The sequence below is a fragment of the Cervus elaphus genome, chromosome 12 (assembly GCF_910594005.1).
Source record: "Cervus elaphus chromosome 12, mCerEla1.1, whole genome shotgun sequence".
Classification (NCBI taxonomy): domain Eukaryota; kingdom Metazoa; phylum Chordata; class Mammalia; order Artiodactyla; family Cervidae; genus Cervus; species Cervus elaphus.
This window is the reverse complement of record NC_057826.1, coordinates 26,612,074-26,632,642: the sequence shown is the minus strand read 5'-3', so window position 1 is coordinate 26,632,642 and position 20,569 is coordinate 26,612,074. Positions and strand designations below refer to the sequence as shown.

The following is a 20,569-nucleotide window of genomic DNA, read 5'->3' as shown; positions in this document are numbered from 1 at the left end:
TACTGTTGCGAAAAAGAGAGTACTTTCACATTATTTTTTTACTTAATTGTGGATACTCTTTGATACTACACCAGAACAACAGTCATTTCTTAAAACTGAAGTTGAGAATCTGAAACCATATCAATGAATTTTTCACACTGTTACACTAAATACCAGTCATCTATCTTGCACTTTGGATGATATTTACCCATGCATGGTTACTTAACATCATTCATTGGTCAACTGGAAAATACTGGTTCACTGAGTTACTGCAAATGTTGGCACATTTTATTACACAGTATCAATAAAAGTCACATTCCTTAATATCTCCAATTTTTTTTTTTAAGTCTTTAAGCTTTGGGGAGCTATAAAGCTCAAGGTGACAGATAAAGGATAGATACAAATTTTCTAAAATTCTAATTCTAAATTTTGCTTGAATGCTCTAATTTTATCAGTGGGGAAACAACTGTTTTCTTTGTTTCACAGTAAACATTTACTAAGTACCCAAGTCAGAATAACCATAGTTTGTCAGGTATTCTTTCAGATAAAAATGATACTTTATGAATAGTTACTTTAATATGCAGCTCAGACAATCACACAAACGCTTTATTTAGCACAAGACAAAGATTCAGCTGGCTTTATGCATACTTTCCATTTCACCATGAAGAATGTTATTTTTAATATGTACTCAAAGGTCCAGATTAAATAAAATCAATAATTTTTGCTGCTCTTCAAGGACATTCTTAATTGAAATTGGATTTTTTTAAATTGTAAGTGCATGGCAGTGGAGAAAGCAACTACTAAGTCAGTTTGACATTTGATTTGTGCTAATAAGGAAACAGCAATTTCAACCACCATCACTTTTACAAATATTAGGGCAAATGCCAACACAGTAAAAAGAGAGAATAAAGCAGTATTGTTATAAAACTAATTCTGACTTTGCAGGCCACTGAAAATCTGATCTCAGGATCCCCCTAATGGTCTGCAGATAGCACTAACCTAAAGGAGATCTTGTGACTTTAGACTCTAATGTAACACTTACATTAGGTGTCCATATTAGCATTTTAATTTTCTATAAAATTCTGTTTTGCTCTCTGAAACCCTAGATTCAGAAAAACTTCTTCCCTGTGATCTGAACAATGCCAAGTTGTACTTTTAGTCATAATAACACCCGAGTTCAAACATGCCCTAGAAGAATTTTTCTTTTCTTCAATATACTAATCTTTCAACTTATAGTTTTACCAATAGTTTTACATCAGCATTATTCAAATAACTCATGAAAGAGGGTTTCAACTCTCTTTTGACTCCCACAAAATGGAGAGATTTCCATCTTCCAGGCCTGACTTGTGGGCTGGCAGGGCTTTCTGGTGGGATTGGCAAAGCGTCCTCTCCCTTCTTGAACGCAGCTATGATTTTAAAAAGTCTGGTGGAAATACTTCAGACACATTTATTAATAAGCATAAATGCTCTCTTTTTTACCAATTTTACCTCAGAATCAAAAATCTCCCTTGAGTTTCTAAAGGAAAAGACTAGGGACTGGGGAGAACTTGAAATTACTTTTCAAGGTCACATAAGTGAATTCTCCAAGGAACGTAAGTAAGAAAACTTAAGCATTCCAGATTTTCAGTCTAAAGTGTAAAATATTACAAATAATCCCTTAATTGTAAATGGAAGTCCTACAAAAGCATATTCTACTAGAAATATAGAACAAATTTCAGAAAATATGCAAAGAATAACCGTGGTAACCATGGGATGAAAGTTTAAAAGATACCACTAACAGAAAAGATCAAACAAAACACATAGAGCAGATTTAACATTTTTTCTTATTTTTAAATATCCTGAAATATTCATAATTTGTTATGAGTAATACGCTATGAGCCTAAATTAAAATCAAAGTGTGCAGGAGCAGACAATTAGTGAAAGCAATGATCGTAGCCAACCACCCAACAACCACAGCGTGATTTCTTCTCTTCTATTGTCAGAGATTTGGTAATAAACACTTGTGTGTCCTGTGTTTTGCTTCCTTGGTGGCTCAATGTGTGAGCCTGCAATGTGTGAAACCTGGGTTTGATCCCTGGGTCGGGATGATCCTCTGGAGAAGGAAGCGGCAACCCACTCCAGTACTCTTGCCTGGAAAATTCCATGGACAGGGGAGCCTGGTAGGCTATAGTCCATGGGATCGCAAAGAGTCAAGATACAACTGAGCAACTTCACTGTTTCCTTGTAAAACGTGGTCCAGAAGCAGCAGCACACTGTAAATGCTGGAGTTACAAAAAAAGTGAAAAGGTTGAAGAACATGCCGTTTGGGTTAGGAAAAATCAACTGTCTGATCAATCATAAAGTAAGATGTTGAATAGTAGTGATGGGTCGCTGCAACAGGAGAGACCTATCATGGACAGAAAGGGAGATTTCTGAAACATCCATCGAGGGTCTTTCAGTGCTAAAACCACCCATCAGTAAAAATGGAACAGTGACTGATTCATGGAGTCAGAATGCACAAAGAAAACAGAATTCATGAGACAAGTCAGGGACCAGTACAAAGACATACAGAAAGCCAAAGAGAGTGAAGGCCAGAGTGCCTACTGACTTGACCTTTGCTATGAATGAAGGTTGCTTTGTCAATTTTAAGAGGCTTCTTTTTTTTTTTTTTTTTTTTAATTTTATTGGGGTATAATTTGTTTACAAAGTTGTGTTAGTTTGAGGTGTACAGGAAAATGATACAGACGCACATATACATATATTCTCTCTTTTTTAGAATCTTTTCTCATGTAGGTTTCTTTTGTGTGTTTGTGTGTGCTCAGTTGTGTCTGACTCTCTGCGATCCTTTGGATTATAGCCCATCAGGCTCCTCTGTCCCTGTGATTTCCCAGGCAAGAATACTGGAGTGGGTTGCCATTTCCTTCTCCATGGGATCTTCCCAATCCAGGCATTGAACCCAAGTCTCCAGCATTAACAGGCAGATTCTTTACGACTGAGCCTTCGCGGAACCTGATCTAGTCTAGGTCATGTTTTCCCCTGAGCTAAAGAAGGGCTGAGAGGACTACAGGCTGAAACACATGTCAACAGAGATGAAACCAGCATGTTCTGGAAGACAGTTTGTTACTTTAGATCTCCAAAGGCACAGATCTCAGCATCACTCTTCACTGTTGCTTTGGTTTTAAGAGTTTCAGATGAACTAATGATTAATGTTTCTGTACTAATGACACGGTGTAAGCCTGACATTTGTGGTGGTGGAATTCAGCTTAACAGCTTTAGAAATTAATTTAGTCCCATGTTTTATAGAGTCATTAAGCTTATGAAGGATTAACTGAAATACTGAATTAAACTTTATCATACTTTAGGGGAAATTTATATCTATGGCAATCATAATTTAGAGTATTCAAAAGCTCTTGCAAATAGTAAGAATGGTCTACTGTCTCTTCTTCAGAATGTAGACTAGACAGCAAGTTGAAGCTCTGAAGGCATTTCCATCCTCGTCTTTTCTACTACACAATGCGGGACTTTTCAGAGAAAATTATCTCTTTTTGTTTGCTTTGTTTTTTAAATTTCTTCCAGACAATACTGCACTTCTGTGACCTGATGCCAAGCATGAAGAATAAGACATGACAAAAAATCCACAAGAGTTATTGCTTTTGGTTTTTTTTTTTGGTCACAATCTGGGATCCACCATGAAAAGCACAAATCAGTCTCCCAGATTTCTTAGACTGCAGAAAGTATGTCTGGCACCTTGAGGGAAAAAAAAAAAAATCAAGCATCTAAGATAGTAAATCGACTATAGGGTTTTAACTAATTTTCTCCACGTGGCAATCATAGCAGGAATATATATGTATGACATGCCTAGGTGACAGCTGAGAAAACAGCCCTGAAAGCTTTCCATATAACTAGGCGAAAGAGCATTACACATATATCTGCGGCAACCTTGAGCTGCCAAAGCAGGACACGGAAAGTTGCAAATGTATGTCAAAAATTCTGAAGCAGGGAAAAAAATAAACCCTTAGAATTCTCTAGGCCTACTCTCCCTGCTACAGTTTTCTGCCCTTCAGAAAAGTCAACTAGTAACCATAAGCACACTGCTACAAAGATGCAGTGGCTTCTGCCTCCCGTTAAAATGTACAAGGTCATATTCCTTCTCCATCATTCCCTCCCTCCTTACTAGCTGTTACCCAGCCTTGGAGAACAACCTAACTGAATGGAAAACTGGCCTTAAGGTTCACTGTACTCACATTTCCTCGTTCTATTCATTTGAGAAAGTCTGGTCTTGAAAGAAGGCAGCCAGGAAAGGAGGATGATGAAGGGCTGGTGTGGAAAACTCAACGCAGTACAAATGGGCCTAATGCTGGGAAAGGAGATACACGGATGGTCCTAATCTGTCCTGGCACATGAGGGTAATTGGAAAACATGGCCTTCTCAGTGCAACAGAGCAAAACTGGCCTTCACACAAGCTTTTTCGCAGCTATTGCTCCTCCTTATATGACACTGTGAAACAGCTACTGCAATTTGTTTTTGTCCTTCCAGGCTAAAGAAACACATTCGTGGTTATCACAAAGACAGGCATTCAAAGTCCCCAGGGTACCTAACTGCTGAAAATGAGGTATGTACTCTGTGACCTAATCATATCTAACTAATATTAACGAGAAATAGTTCTGTTCTTATTTGAGGCTCCAGCGGAAAGATCACAGAAATGCTAAAAAAAAAAAAAAAACTGCTGGCCGCGTGTGCAACCCGGGAGGGGCCACCCTAAAGCATTATAATACTTATTATTTTATTCTTCTGGCATCCAATTATCAAGAGTAAGAAACATAAAATGCATTCTTCAGCTTTCCAGTAATGTACTTTTAATCTGATTTCTTGGTAAATAAAGGCCGTCAAGGAATTCCCATGCTAATCAGCTCATGGACTAATGGATCTTTCTTTTAGAACAAATGTTAGCTCAAAGTACCTGTAAGTGTGGCCATGATGCCTCAAGGGTAGGTTCATCTTCTTCTGGATCAAATTCATTGCTGTCACTAGGAGGGAGAGTTCTGAATATATTGCAAGATACCTAAAAATAAACAAGCAGCAGAGTTAGCTGGAATGGAATCACCTCCTCGGCAGCCTTACACAAGGTCTTTGCGGCCAGCCAAAGGGAACCCAGATGACAAGAACACCACCAAACTGGGAGGAGACCCAGCTTTGAGGCCAGGACCAGCTCCAAGAAAAGCTGGGAAATAGAGCAGTACCTTCCACCCTCTAGAACAGTATTCCTAGTGCTTACAATGCCATCTCCACCCCAGGTCCGTGCGATTTTATGCCTTCCATCAAAGCTTATGCTTCATTACTTACCCGTCAAGCAATCTTCTCATTAATCAATTTACACTAAAATATAAATAACTGCTAATGGGCTTCATGTATTTCCCTTCTCAGGCTTATTCACAATTTGCGGGTTTACAGTCATACTAATGATAAATTTCAGGCATTTACAAAAATGCGAATCAGAAAAAATATTTCAGAACCTAGAGTCCTTACAATCATATCTAATCTGCTCTCAGTTGGTTTGTACAATAGTGACAATGACCAGGGTAAGATACATCTGTGTAATGTCACTGCTACTATTTTGCAGTGACCTTCCCAGGGTTCCTTCCAATTTCTATTCTGTTCCTTGTTCTATTACTTATCTATCCTTCCCTAATGACTCAAATGCATCCTCATATTTAAAAAATAAAACAGGGGTGGGGAGGGAATTCACTGGTGGTCCAACAGTTTGGACTCTGAGCTTTCACTACAGAGCACAAGGGTACAATAGCTGTTTGGGGAACTAACATCTTGGAGCCTTAGGGCCAACAAACAAATGCAAAAGAAACAAGGAAGGGGTGGGTGGATATTGTACCAGAAGCCTTTGCTGAACCTTCTATATAGTATAGAAAATACTAGGCTATAATATGTTGTTCTAAAAGAGGGAAAAAGAAAGACTCATATAATCTGAATGTGTTTACTCATTCAACAAATAATTGTTAAGTGCTCATTACGTACACACACTGTTCTGGGCACTGGGACAATAGCAGTGAATGAAGTAGATAAAAATCTGTGCCCTCCAGGAGTTTATATTCTAGTTTAAAGTCACAATTATTCCTATTTTCTAGATATGGTCACTGAACTCAGATGTGTAAGCTATGGAAAGACTTGATTTTACTCTAAGTGCAATGGGAAGCCATTAGTGGATCTTAAACAGAAAAAGGAGTTCAATTTTTACTTTTAAAACAATCCCTCTGGCAGCTATGTATAGGACAGACAGGAAGGGGACAGGTTAAAAGACTATGAAAGTGGCAAGACATGATGATGGCTAGCAGAGAAGACAGAAATAGACTGATTCAAATATATTCTGGAGGTAGTATTTGCTGCTGGCTTGGAAGTATGGGGTGAACGAAAGGAAAGACGAGAATGAGTCATAGATGCAAGGTCATTTAGCCAAGATGAAAATGACTGTGAAAGGGAAACATTTCCTTTGTTTGCTGGCCTTAGTGGGGACATCCAGAGATCCAGTTAGAAATATGTTAAAAAAGCAATATCCAGGAGCCAACCAGACACATGAACCTGTAATCTCAGAGGTAGACAGGTCAGCACTGGAGATCTACACAGACTCATCAACATGTAGAGATATTTGAAACCATGGGACTAAGGGATCTTCTTGAAAGGAATAAATAGGAAGAAGGGAAAGGACCCTCAGATATCCATCATTTAGAAACCAGACATGGGTGTAGGGGGAGACAAGAAAGACAAAAGGAAAGGAGTAGGAAGTAGGAGAAAAAAAAGGTTTGAGGATCTTAAGAGCTAGGAGAAAACAGTGTCTTAAGGGAAAAAAGATGACCAAGCAGCAAATGCTGCTTGAGAAGGACCAAGATCCTCCTCCAGAGCAGAATCTACTGGATTCAGAAGCCCTATAAAGCGAGTACTATCATTACCCTCAATTTACCATTGAGGAAATAGAAGCACAGGTGTTGAGAGCTGAAGTTATCGTTTGTAACCAGCAGTTATGACTGAACCCAAGCTGTCAGGCTCCACCCCAATGTTCTAGAAAAGTAGGTAGACTAATTCTTTTGCTCTTCTTTAACTTAGATGACTGAAAAATAAAATTATCATGCTAGAGTATTTTTGCAGTGACTAATTAGAGCTTATACAGCACACACCGTTATTTTACTTTTGTCCCTTCTAATGATTATTAGAAATTATGTTTACAAAGAAACCAGTGACTTTTCAGATAATAATCAGTCAATGACTTCTCTTCAACCAGCCAGTCATACTGTGTAATCAAAAGAGCAAAAATCTTTTAATTACTTGCTTTTGAATCTTCATTCAACTATGCATCTATTGCAGAAACTGAGTTTTCATCTCAGCTACATCATTTATATTTATTGTACTCTGTAACAAGTTTTCTTTTCCTCCCCACAAGATGCAAAAGTAAAACACAGAAGGAAGGACAACTATAGTCCAATAAAAATTAATTTATAAAAATAAAGAGAAAAGAGAGAGAAAAGAAACATATCTTCTGTAGTAAAAAAAAAAATCTGGGTAAAAAGACAGAAACTTCTGTTCCTCTGTATTCTTTGACATTCAAACTCTTTTATGGTGGGGAAATAATTGGGCTGCAGCAAATATTTGTTTACATATTTGTCTCTTCCCACTAATTAGGAATATGCAATGTCATATTCACATTTGTTTTCTTGGTACATATGAGTCTCCCAATAAATGTTCACAAAAAGGTTTGGATATATAATACAAGTGTGTGTGTTTGCTTTAGCCAAATTTCAATTTAAATTTTTGAGTGATTTAAATAAGCATTGGTTATTTAACCTAAGATGTTCAGCTCTGCAGTGTTCTAAGCCTCTCTTTTGGTCAAAGCTTCATCTCTCAATTACTGTCACATCAAAAGAATGCTGAATTGTATAAGCAATCCAAACAGCAAAGAGTTCTAAAGGCATGTACATCTCACTTAGCCACACACTGCCACGTCTTCAGATCCGCCTTCCTTAACAATACTTTATTCAGTATACTCCTAAACATTCACCGTGAGTAATGAGGAAGCAAGGATCTACTGGGCTGGACAATTAATAGCCAACTCAACTAATTAAGTAGTTTTCTAGAACAAATGGAAAGAATGTCAACGCAAATCAAGTCAGCCTTTCACTCTGCCTGGCACATCATAGTTGCTTAATAAAAATGTCATGAATAAATGAACCATTGTTCCCATCCTTGAGAATCCATCCTAAGAAACTAATCTAAGATAAGACTGATAAAACTATTTAAAGCAATCATTTGCAACATTCTCCAAAGAGTGTAAAATTGGAAATAACCTTTAAGTCCAACATCAGAGAAGCACATCTATTCAGTAGGACACTGTACAGGATTAAAGATAATCACTATACTGAAGCACAAAGAGATGTCAGAAATAAAGATTTAGAGGGAAAGATGATGTGACTATAATGAAAGTGAAAGTCGCTCAGTAGTGTCCGACTCTTTGCAACCCCATGGACTTTACAGTCCATGGAATTCTCCAGGCCAGAATACTGGAGTGGGTAGCCTTTCCTTTCTCCAGAGGATCTTCCCAACCTAGGGATGGAACCCAAGTCTCCTATATTGCAGGAGAATTCTTTACCCGCTGAGCCACAGGGGAAGCCCCAAAATACTGGAGTGGGTAGCCTATCTCTTCTCCAGCGGATCCTCCCGACCTAGGAATTGAACCAGGGTCTCCTGCATTGCAGGTGGATTCTTTACCATCTGAGCTATAATGGCATCAACTGTAACTACACAGATAAGAGCAGATATGGATAACTCAGGTGGTGCTAATGGTAAAGAATCTGCCTGCCACTGCAGGAGGTACACCAGACATAGGGTCCATCACTGGGCCAGGAAGACTGCCTGGAGGAGGAAATGGCAACCCACTCCAGTATTCTGGCCTGGAGAATCTTGTAGACAGAGGAGCCTGGCAGGCTATAGTCCATGGGGTCACAAAGAGTCAGAAACAACTGATCACACAGCACAACAACAAAAAGGAAATTAAGAAAAGCTGTATTAAAGCAAGAGGATTATGGATGAAATTCAGTAGCTGCTGTTCATCCTCTTGAGATACACCAAGTAAGTTCTAAATCCATAAAAAGCCTAAGTTAGAGACATGTAGTATGTGCATGATGCCTTTAATTTCAAGATAAAAACAAGCTCTTGAATTTGTTAGAAAAAGATTATGATTGTCAGGAGAGTTAAAAATCAGAGCCTCTTACAATGTCTAGGATCTACCTCATGAATGAATGGTTGAAGGATTGAATGAATGGACTAGCTGAACTACACAGCTGAGCTGCAAAATCATGAGTTTAAAATTGGGTCATCCTTGGATGAAAAGCGTATGGGAGACAGTTCTCTAAATTCCCGAAGTCTTAGCCAGCACTGTGTATGTGTGAGTCCAACCTGGGAAAAGACCCAGTTGCCTTCATCAGATTTCCAAAAGACTTCCAGGCTCTAAAATGGTTAAAAACCACTGTCCAAAATAATAAATATGCATCCATTAAATCTTCCTTTATCATGGCAGTCACTTCTGATTTACAGCCAGGTTTTAAAAGGATTATTAAGTAGGTAACAATTAAATAGGTACCTAACAGAAGCTTTGCCAACAAAGATCCGTCTAGTCAAGGCTATGGTTTTTCCAGTAGTCATGTATGGATGTGAGAGTTGGACTATAAAGAAAGCTAAGCGCTGAAGAATTGACACTTTTGAACTGTGGTGTTGGAGAAGACTCTTGCGAGTCCCTTGGACTGCAAGGAGATCCAATCAGTCCATCCTAAAGGATCAGTCCTGGGTGTTCATTGGAAGGACTGATGTTGAAGCTGAAACTCCAATACTTTGGCCACCTGATGCGAAGAGCTGACTCATTTGAAAAGACCCTGATGCTCAGAAAGATTGAAGGCTGTAAGAGAAGGGGACAACAGAGGATGAGATGGTTGGATGGCATCACCGACTCAAAGGGTTGGTGATGGACAGGGAGGCCTGGCATGCTTCAGTCCATGGGGTCACAAAGAGTCGGACACGACTGAGCGACTGAATTGAACTGAACTGGCAGTTGCATGCTTATGCAAATGTATCATGACCACAAGTAGCCACCAGCATCACTCCTCACCGCACAGAAAGTTTCAAAGCATCTATGTAGCTAGATTAAAATGCATCCAGGTATTTATAATGTCACGAATTGTCACTATTAATACATTTAAACGTATGAGGTTCTAGTCCTAACCCTTCTGTTTTATTTCTTTCAAAATGAATTACCAGAAATGAACAAAAGTTTTTAAAATATACTATCACTATTTTATTTTAATCTATACTGGGGTCAATGCAAAGAAAAAAATTAAGAAACAAGTGCCTTTGAGGTAAGTCTAATTCATTTTCAACAATATTAAAATAAACACTGAAAGTTGGACCAAACTAAAGGCTTAAAGGCACTGGCCTAGTCTCTAGAAAGTAGTGATAAGGACAGAAAGCAAAGCTGGGGGAATGCAAGGAACAGGTATTAAAATCTGGATGTTAATACTTTTCCTTAAAGACAGAAAATCTAGGGTAGGTGATTCCACTGAAATGCTTCTAGAATCAGATCGTGTTAGAGACTAGTAAGGTGATGGAATTCCAGCTGAGCTATTTAAAGTCCTAAAAGATGATGTTGTTAAAGTGTTGCACTCAACACGCAACAAATTTGGAAACTCATCAGTGGCCACAGGACTGGAAAAGGTCAGCTTTCATTTCAATCCCAAAGAAGGGTAGTGCCAAACAATGTTCAAACTACCAGACAATTGCACTCATTTCTCATGCTAGCGAAGTTTGACTCAAAATTCCTCAAGCTAGGCTTCAGCAGTACTAGAACCGAGAACTTCCAGATGTACAAGCTGGGTTTAGAAAAGGGAAAGGAACCACAGATCAAATGGCCAACATTTGCTGGTTCATAGAGAAAGCAAGGGAATTCCAGAAAAACATCTACTTCTGCTTCATGACTCCCTAAAGCCTTTGACTGTGTGGATCACAACAAACTGTGGAAAATTCTTAAAGAGATGGCAATAGCAGACCATCTTACCTGTCTCTTGAGAAATCTGTATGCAGGTCAAGAAGCAACACTTAGAAACTTACATGGAACAGATAACTGGTTCAAAATGGGGAAAGGAATACAACAAGGCTGTGTGTTGTCACTTTGTTTATTTAACTTAACACACAGAGAACATCATGTGAAATGCCAGGAGAAATATCAATAACCTCAGATGTGCAGATGACACTAGTCAAAGAGCAAAAAGTAAAGAGGAATTAAGGAGCCTCTTGATGAAGGTGAAAAGAGGAGAGTGAAAAAGCTGGTTCAAAACTCAACATGAAAAAAACTAAGATCATGGCATCCAGTCTCATTACTTCATGGCAAACAGATGGGGGACAAGAACAAGCAGTGACAGATTTTATTTTCCTGAGTTCCAAAATCACTGTGGACAGTAACTACAGCCATGAAATTAAAAGATGATTGCTCCTTGGAAGGAAAGCAATGGCAAACCTAGACAGTGTATTAAAAGAGCAGAGACATCACTTTGCCAGCAAAGGTCTGTATAGTAAAAGAAGATACAGCTTTTCCAGTAGTCATAAACAGACGTGAGAGTTGGACCATCAAGAAGGCTGAGCTTAGAAGAATTGATGCCTTGAAACCATGGTGCTGGAAAAGACTTCTGAGAGTCCCATGAACTGCAAGGAGATCAAACCAGTCAGTACTAAAGGAAATCAACTCTGAACATTCATTGGAAAGACTGAGGGTGAAGCTGAAGCTCCAATACTTTGGCTATCTGATACAGAGAGCTGACTCACTGGAAAAGACCCTGATGCTGGGAATGACTGAGAGCAAAAGGAGAAGAGCGCAGCAGAGATGAAAGACTGGATGGCATCCCTGACTCAATGGGCATGAATCTGAGCAAACTCCAGGAGACAGTGAAGGACAGGGAAGCCAGACGTGCTGCAGTCCATAGGTTAGCAAATAGTTGGACATGACTGAGCAACATAACAGCAACAAAAAAATCCAGTTCCACTCTAAGAAATCAGAAAAGTGAGGTCCTAAGAGTTTGTGAGTTTTTCAAGGTAAAAGTGCCACGATCTGTCAAAGGGTTCTTGGGGTTCTTTGTTTGACACCTCACCTCTGCCACCACCCCTGAGGACCATGTATAGACCCGCCTTCTTTGTATCTCTCTCTTTCTTCCCTGACTCCCCTCACCAGTTTCTGTTTGTTTGTTTACCATTTTTATTACTCTGTTTTCCCATTACCCCCTTCTTAGGTTTCTGGTCTGCCAGTGGCCCTCAGTGACATGCACGGACACTCTTTTTCTGAGAGCATTCAGACACAAGCTGATGTCCTTACCCGGCACTAACACAGAAATAAAACAAGCTCTGCATCCCTGCTGTCTGGTTCACACCCCTATCATCAAACACCTGGATGACTGCAAGTTTCCCCTCTGGTGTTCCTGCTCCTCACATCCCTTCTCACCTTGCCCAGTTAGCTTCTGAGTCCCTCTAGGGCTCTTTACTAATTTCTGAAAGCATGGGCATGTGTGTGGTCAGTCACTCAGTGCTGTCCAACTCATTATGACCCTACAGACTATAGCCCACCAGCCTCCTCTGTCCATGGAATTCTCCAGGCAAGAATGCTGGAGTGGGTTGCCATTCCCTTCACCAGAGCATCTTCCTGACCCAGGGATTGAACTGGGGTCTCCTGCTTTGCAGGCAGATTCTTTACCACTGAGCCACCTGGGAATCCCTAATTTCTGAATGCCTAGAGCCTAATAGAGAGAAAATGGAAATAAATAGGGTTTCCAGATAAAATACAGGTTGCCAGTTAAGTCTGAGTTTCACATGAACAGTTTTTTGGTCAAATACATCCCACACTCTACATGGGTACTAAAAAAGGTTAATCACTGTTTATCTGATATTCTAATTGAAGTAGGTGCCCTGTATTTTCATTTCCTAAATCCAACAACCCTAAAATAATGTTAATTAAGAATCTCTACCAGTTACAACTCAGTTGCAACTCAGAACTGGCACTGTAACACACTGGGGAAGAGGATGAAAGCGGGAGATGCTAGGCAAGGCCTAGGACCCGACAGGAGCTTGCTCTGAGGGACTGGCTGCTCTCTTATTTTTCAGTTCTTTGGTTTCTTGCTGATTGCTGTTAACTATGGTGTAAAGAAATAAATTTTGAAGTCTTGACCAAATGTGAAAGAGAAGACTAAAAAGTTTCTAAGTACATAGCCCCTTTAAGCAAAAGAAGTGTTTAGGCATATTTTCACCAGTTTTTCATTAAACAACTTATTTCATTTTAACCTGCAATATTAAAATACAACTACTAACATTTTAAATAATTAGTTAAATTACTGCAGGAAAAAAAGGAAAACTCAATATCCTCAATCTCTTTCTCTCCATAGAAACTACTAACTTTACACCATGATTTTAGTTGACATCTTGCTATTGTTATTGCTTAAGGAAAATAACTAGCCTAGCATAAAAGAACAGAATGTGGAAGCACCTAGTAACTACTCATTAAATATCTGCCAGGATTAATAATGAACAAAACAGAAGGTAAGGATAATACAGTTGAGTACTGCTTTAAAAAAAAAAAAAACCTATTTAACATAAAGGAGTATTAAAAAGTACTTTTTAAAGGTATTAAAGGAGTACTTTTTATTTCCTTTAGTTATATATTTGCTAGCATATTAATATTTAAGGCTTGGGAAAACCAGGTATGTAATCAGGGACACTTCCACCAAGTATAACAAGGTAACTTAAATTATCTTCCCTGTGCTTTAAAATAATACTTTCTAGATGACTGTCATCTTTCTTCAATAAAAGCAGGTGAACTAGTTAACATCAGAAAGGTTTCTCCCCCTTTCATCTGTGAAACTGTAATTTCAAATATTTATGCAATACTGAAATCATACTAGCTGTAAATACAAAAAATGACATCATAACTATAAAATAAATTTTCTTGGAATTACATCTAAGAAGTAAGTTTTCTAACAAAAAAAGAGCTATATGAATGATGTTAAGTAGAGAACAGTCAAGCAAAATTCAAAGTGCCATTATTCCTCCAGCATCCCTCTAGCAAAATTTGTATCAAGACCTCATGCAAGTAACAATTTCAATAATACCCCTGAGTTTTTTCATCCGGTTCTTCATTTATCATTCCATAATCCATCATGTATTAAAAAGAAACAAATGACTTAATCAAGTATTTATAAGCAGAGGCAGGACCCAGGAAACAATGTTGAAGCTAGGTCATCATGCATTATTCTCATAGTATTTCCTGGGAGCCCAAAAGATACATCTAAATAGATACACTAAAACTAAATTTCAAAAGAAAATTTCATAGTAGTTCATCAACATCTGCCATGGATGCAATTTTTAAAAACAATCACATCCAAAATAAAAACTGAAATATTTTAAAATAAAATAAACTGAAATAAAACAAAATAAACTGAAATAAAACTTACTTTAAATCTGTAAATCAGACATTTGAACAGAGAAGACTGATTTCCAAACACACTAGAATTTGTATTAAACATTCAAACTCTAAGAAATAAAATTCTAACAAAATTTGCTTAGGTACACTTTGCTATGCTATATAATTTTTGTAACATAAAAGTAACAACATATACATATATAATGTCAAGTTACTTTTGGTAACACCAAATTTAAGAATTCTTAGTGATCTAATTATAAAGAACCTTCCAAACCTGACTCTCAGCCCCTTTTAATTACAGATAAATAAAAACAAAGGGGAAAATCCCAAAGCATTTGTAATTATGCTCAAGGAAACTGCAGAAAATAAACTATCTTTTAAACTGATGCTCTGATTAGGAAACAAATGGCAACATTTTAAACTTTCAATTAGCACTTAATTTAATTCACTGGCAATCCCTTCAATCAACATTTTGAAAGACAAACTGTCTTTTAATTATAATAAATCTCCTCTAGTCTCCACTTCAGACTAGGTACAAATTTTCTTTTTAAACCTCACTGTCTACATGAATGGACAAGGCTGTTTAAAACTTATCTAACTCATGGAATCATTAAAATTTCTTATTCTAACATAAAGACAAGTCCTTAGCACTAATTCTAAAGAGGAGAAATTTAATTAAATCCGTATAACAACTTCTTAGATTATGAGCCATCCACTACAGGTGTCATTTTATTCTCTAATATATTAAATATGGTAAGTGTCAATGAAAGTAGAAGTTTCAGACAAGCATTTCCACAAGTTATCATTCCAGACATGCTCACTAGAATGTGATTCCTTGAACCAAAACCACCTCCACACAGGTCATAAGCACAGGTCTTAGCAACACAGTAAGGACTAAAATACTGTGATACATAGGTGTGTCAAGCTACTCCAGTAAGATTGTTCACATTTTTATCATGAAACCATCTTTGTGGACAAAGCTCTATACCTTTCAGAAAACATTCACCAAACCAGAACCAAGACAGAGAGCATTGTTTCCCTGTGGCTAAGAAATATGCCCGTGAGACAGCTGGGCAGTTTGTTTTACAAGATCCAGAAATCTAAAAGAGGATTTAAAAGATTTCTAAAGTCAACGATTACAACCTAATTATTGTTACCCATTCACCATCATATTTTAAATCTGTATTAATAGGGCTTTCTAGGACATAGCAGCTATTCTATTAAAACTGATTTCTGAAATGAGGCAGAAAGAACATTTTTAAATGATTAAAAAAAAAAAAGCTTAGCAATCAGTTGAAGAAAGAGAGTAACAAATAACAAAACAAATAAACAACAAAAGGAAGCTTAAAAACTTATGTTGCCCAATTAGAGTTTAGCCTAATTCAAAAGATTAGAGTAATAGAAATCTTAAGCATTTCCCTAACTCACAAGGATGCCAACATTTTTACTTATATCAACACTTCCTTAATACTGTTTTCCTTTCAAAATCTACTAGGTACACACACTATTCAGATTACACAGACTGGGGGGGAAAAAAACCACCTGTTTTCACTGATGTTATTACTGCTGCTGTTGGTGGTGGCAGCAGTTGATAACTGTTATGATCAACAGATATAAATGGATTTTTCTGAAAATAATTTGGTCCCTTTAGACGATCAGTTTCTAGAAGGATCAGAGCACTGACAACTGTATAGGAAGAAAGGAATCTGTCCATGAGAGATCAAGGACAGAGAATCAACAGAACTTGAATACAGATCAAATACAAGTACCAGGTGCAGTTTTGAGGAGTAACATCAACACTTAGCTACAAGGAGACAAAAGGGAGAAAGTGTGTGAAGGGCAGGCCGTTGATTTTTGGTCCACTTTCTCTGACCTACGCCCATCAGAAGACAGCAAAGATCAGTGGCAGGCAGAGACTGTGAGGGCAGGGGGATGCTAGGGAAAGAGGAAGACATCTGAGCAGAACCCCTCCAGGCACACTCACATAAAGTTCAAAATCTTGGAAAACTAACTGGAAGAGAGGATTTAAACCCACAGAATTGGTGCTCTTACTCACAGTGTCACACCCAGTCACATTAAAACGGGAGACCTACGCGACAGGATGGCACGGAGCGGTGGGCTTTCCCTGCAGTGAGACTGGCTGCGCTATTTTCTTACCACAACCATCCTTTCATCCTCCCAGAACTCTTTTTTATTGGTGCCTTTGGATCTTTTCTCTTGGGCTTATCTAATTCTCCAGAGAAGCAGCATCCACCTCCAGAACAGTGGCATACAGGATCTGGGAGCTGAGTGGGGAAGAGGGTTAAGGATCTTTTCACTCAATATGCTTCCCTGCTTTCAGAAAGGTACTGACTGCTGCTCTGAATCAATGTCCCTGAGTTCGGATTCCCTCCAGTTTAGCCTCTCCAGAGAGCAACCCTTCAGTCTTCTGCTGCAGATTGGAAGGAGCAGTCATCTGGCTGCCTGGTTTGAGAGGAGCAGTTCCAGCTATATCTTACACAGACTGTCCACCACGTCTGTTTCACCCCAAGCACCCTCACTTTGACAGGTGCCTTTCTGCACCTTCTGGAGCTAATGCAGTGTGAGCTGGCAATGTCCAAACTATCCTTGCTATGGACTAGGATTCAGCTTTCTCTAATCAGTCTTGGTAGTGATCCCCAGTTCATTTGCTTTATGGTTTCCAAAATATTGACTCTGAGATCTCTGTTTCACTTTTTTCCTGTGGGTTTTATTTCCTTTCAGTAATTTCTGTGGTTTCAGAGATAAAGGAAGTAGACATATGTGTGCATGTGTTCCATTCCTGCTATTTACTCAAAAGTTAGCCATCATTTCCTACAAAATTATTTCTTCCATTCTTCAATAACTTCTGCAAATTCAAGCAATTTAATTTTCTTATGCAAATACATCAATCCTCCATTAGTGGGAAAGAATCCAGTAGAAGGTCAAGAAAATTAAATGGCATCTGCTCTGACCTCAGCCAAAGAAAAGTGAGAGACTCCCCGACATCAAGTTTTCTTTCTCAGCATTAGCACCAATCGCAGTAAAAGGTCTTAGTGTGAAGCAGAACAGAAAGCAAAGCACATTCTGGGCCTTGGAATATTAAATACAGAAGTCAATGAATGCCTCAAAGTCATCAATTTCACCCAAGGAACAAGTACATACATCTCAAAAAAGAGATCACTAAAACTCAAGCTGGAGCAAAGCTGAATCCTCGGCAGGAAGTCCCCATCTCAGTTTTCTGTCACCTTTTCTACTATGATTTCTGTTTCCAAGGCACTAGGATGTCCTTAACTCCATTATTTCCAATTATGTACAAAGCAATTCTGACATCTCAGTAGATCTCAAATTTACTCTAGTCAAAACCAATCACATCCTCCACTTCCTCATAAAAGAGAATTCTCCTTTCACCTTCCTCATTCTAACTCTTGAGAATTTTCTTTAACTCTTCCTCTTCATTATCTGCTTTATGCAACTTATCGAGAAGTCATTTTCTTTATTCCTTCATAATGTCTCTTGGGGTTAATTGTGGTGTTACTTCTAACAGTGGAAATTTGCAAGCAGTTTAAATGTCTTCCAAATGAGAAAACAGTTAAGTAAACAATGGTATATCTATAAGACGGAGTATGAGGCAGACATTAGAATGATGTTTTTAAAAGATATTTAACTACATGAAAGCATGTTTACATAATAATTCTAAAGAAAAATTTTAATAGAAATTATATATGTAGTAAGATTAGAAAAAAATTTAACAAGGGAAAAAATGAAAGGAAACAGGAAATTTTCTTAAGTGACAGCAATGTTCTACATTTGGGGTTATGGTTACATGAGTATAAAGAATTGTTAAATTCACTGAACATTCACTGCCTAAGCTCTATTCTTAAAATTATATTCCATATATCTTTTAAAAGTTTTTTACTTAAGGGAAAAAAATCTCATTTTAAAAAAACTGATAGGAGGAAACTGGCCAAAATGTGGGCAATGGTTGAATTTAAATAATGAAACTATAGATCATTTTTTCCTCTGGTTTCTGAACTTTCTTTGATGAGCACAAGAAAAAATAGAGAAGGTTGGGAGTTTCTTTACATATTCTTCTCTAATTCCTCTTTTTTGCCACCATCCGACAGGACTGGGACAATAGTCCTCTCCCATTGGCCATCGTGGGTTGAATCGGCTCACTGAAAATCTACACAAAGGAGCTGGCAGGAAGCTCTCTTTGTCGGAGGAGAAAGAAAAATAAGAATATCATTTACATTTCACCTCTTATTCAAAAACCTTAGCAACTTCTTGCTTGCTATCCACGAGATTAAGCCTACTCTCCTCTACTTAGCCTGCCAAGACCTCTGTAATCTAGAGCCATCCCTGGGGCTCCATCTCATTTCCCACAAATTCCAACCATGAACCCTCCACTCCCATTAGGCTTCTATTTCAAGACTAGACTTCGCTCAAAGAGGCAACTTTTTACCTGCTGACATGCTGACAGTAATATCAAATTTATTCTCTCTAGAGTCTATTATCCCCACAGGAACCATCACAGGGAAGTATTTCCCACAGAGAGACAACTATATTGCACCGTCTCCAAAATTGGAAATGTAGCAGTGAATCCAAAAGTGAAGATTGTTGATATTAAATCTTGGAATCCAAAAATAGAGGTGTAAACACTGCAATAGTCATGGTGCTTGCTGTGTATAAATACAGAGCAGGCTGTCTTGCTGTTGGCAGGCAAGCGCTCACACCCCACACTCGGGCTAGCCCTGTGATACCGGGTTTTCACTCTGCTTCATTATGCACGGACTGCAGGTCCTAACATCCCGGAACGGTACCAAAACTGCTAAATTAAGTGATTTCAGTAAGAACCACAGTGCCCAAGTTGATAAACAATAACAACACGGGGCTTTTTTGAGAACACACACAGTCTTTTAACATCTGCTTTCAATGCTTTACTTTCAAAATCAGCCAGTGCTAAAGGAATAATTAAACCTCTTGAATTTTGAATTAAAAAAAAACACACAAAACTTTACTGGAGGCTCCTAATGGGGCATTTCTGGCTACTGAGTATGTGTTCTTCCATAAAATTACTGAAAATAAACAGGAAATTGCCCAAACTGTCACTGCCCCTTCCTCTGTGTGCCTGTGTGTAATTCTCTTGTCTCTGTGACCCTTCATTAGTAAAATAAAGCCCTGAGGTAGAGGGCGAGCGGTGAAAACAAAAACACACCTGACCTACCTCTGACCAGAGATGAACATCACTCTTTACCAGATACTACTGCTTCATAATAAATTGAGTAAGATACGCCACTCCAGCCAGCCAGCCCTCCCTCACCAGCCTCACAGAGGCATGCCAGCCTCGTCTTGGAGGGGGAGGCAAAAGCGTGGGTGTAAGTTCCTCAGAAAAAAAACAAGAGAGGGTTCTAGGGGCACTGTCTACCAACCCTTTTAGCTTCCATTTTAAATGTGCTCTTAAAGACCACTGCCTTCCAATTATTTTATGCTTCAAATTACTGCACTTCCTTTCCAGAACAGGGCATAAGAGACACCCCGCTTTGTTCCTGACGATACAAAACTCTATTTTCTAGCACCTTACCTACTGTCTAAATTTTTCTAACTTCTAAGAGAAAAATCCAAAAGTCCCACTAAAGAAAAGAGGCTGGGGTTATTCCAGAATGTTCTACCCTGTTCTCATAAAAGGCTTAACTTCTTCAGGAAGGGAAAATCCACGGTATGCCCCGTGTAAGCACCTGCCCAGCCCCCCACTCTGTAACCTACATTTCTGGAGGGCCAGGAAATATCATACTCTCCAAAATACCTTGCTTGTCCATTTTATGAAAAAATAAACTTGCTCTCCAACTTACCAGAGAGTTACGCCCAGTCCTGTTTCTACTCAGAAACATCGTCTCTCCTCGGGGTCACCCCTGCCCTCCTCTCCTGGCACGGCTCTTCCCTGAGTTCTGCCTCAGGCTCTGGTCTTTCCTGTCTCCCTCCTCCGCTGACAGGCTAACCCCCGCCACTTCTCTGTTCATCACTGGAACTGCAGAGAATAACGTCCCTTATCTTCCCCTCACTTTTCAGAGGCAACTTTCTCTGCAGAAGTCACTAGATAGCATATTT

The 20,569-nt window shown here is 38.6% G+C and overlaps 1 protein-coding gene across 3 annotated transcripts in view; it reads right to left on the bottom strand.

Annotated features, from left to right (window-relative positions):
* The window catches only part of PPP2R5E (protein phosphatase 2 regulatory subunit B'epsilon), a 149,631-nt gene that overhangs the window by 39,212 nt on the left and 89,850 nt on the right, over window positions 1-20,569 (bottom strand). For all 3 annotated transcript variants that reach the window (XM_043921211.1, XM_043921214.1, XM_043921212.1), the window contains exon 4: window positions 4,919-5,020. In XM_043921211.1, coding sequence (XP_043777146.1) covers window positions 4,919-5,020 — 102 coding nt within the window. The remainder of the gene's footprint in view (window positions 1-4,918; window positions 5,021-20,569) is intronic.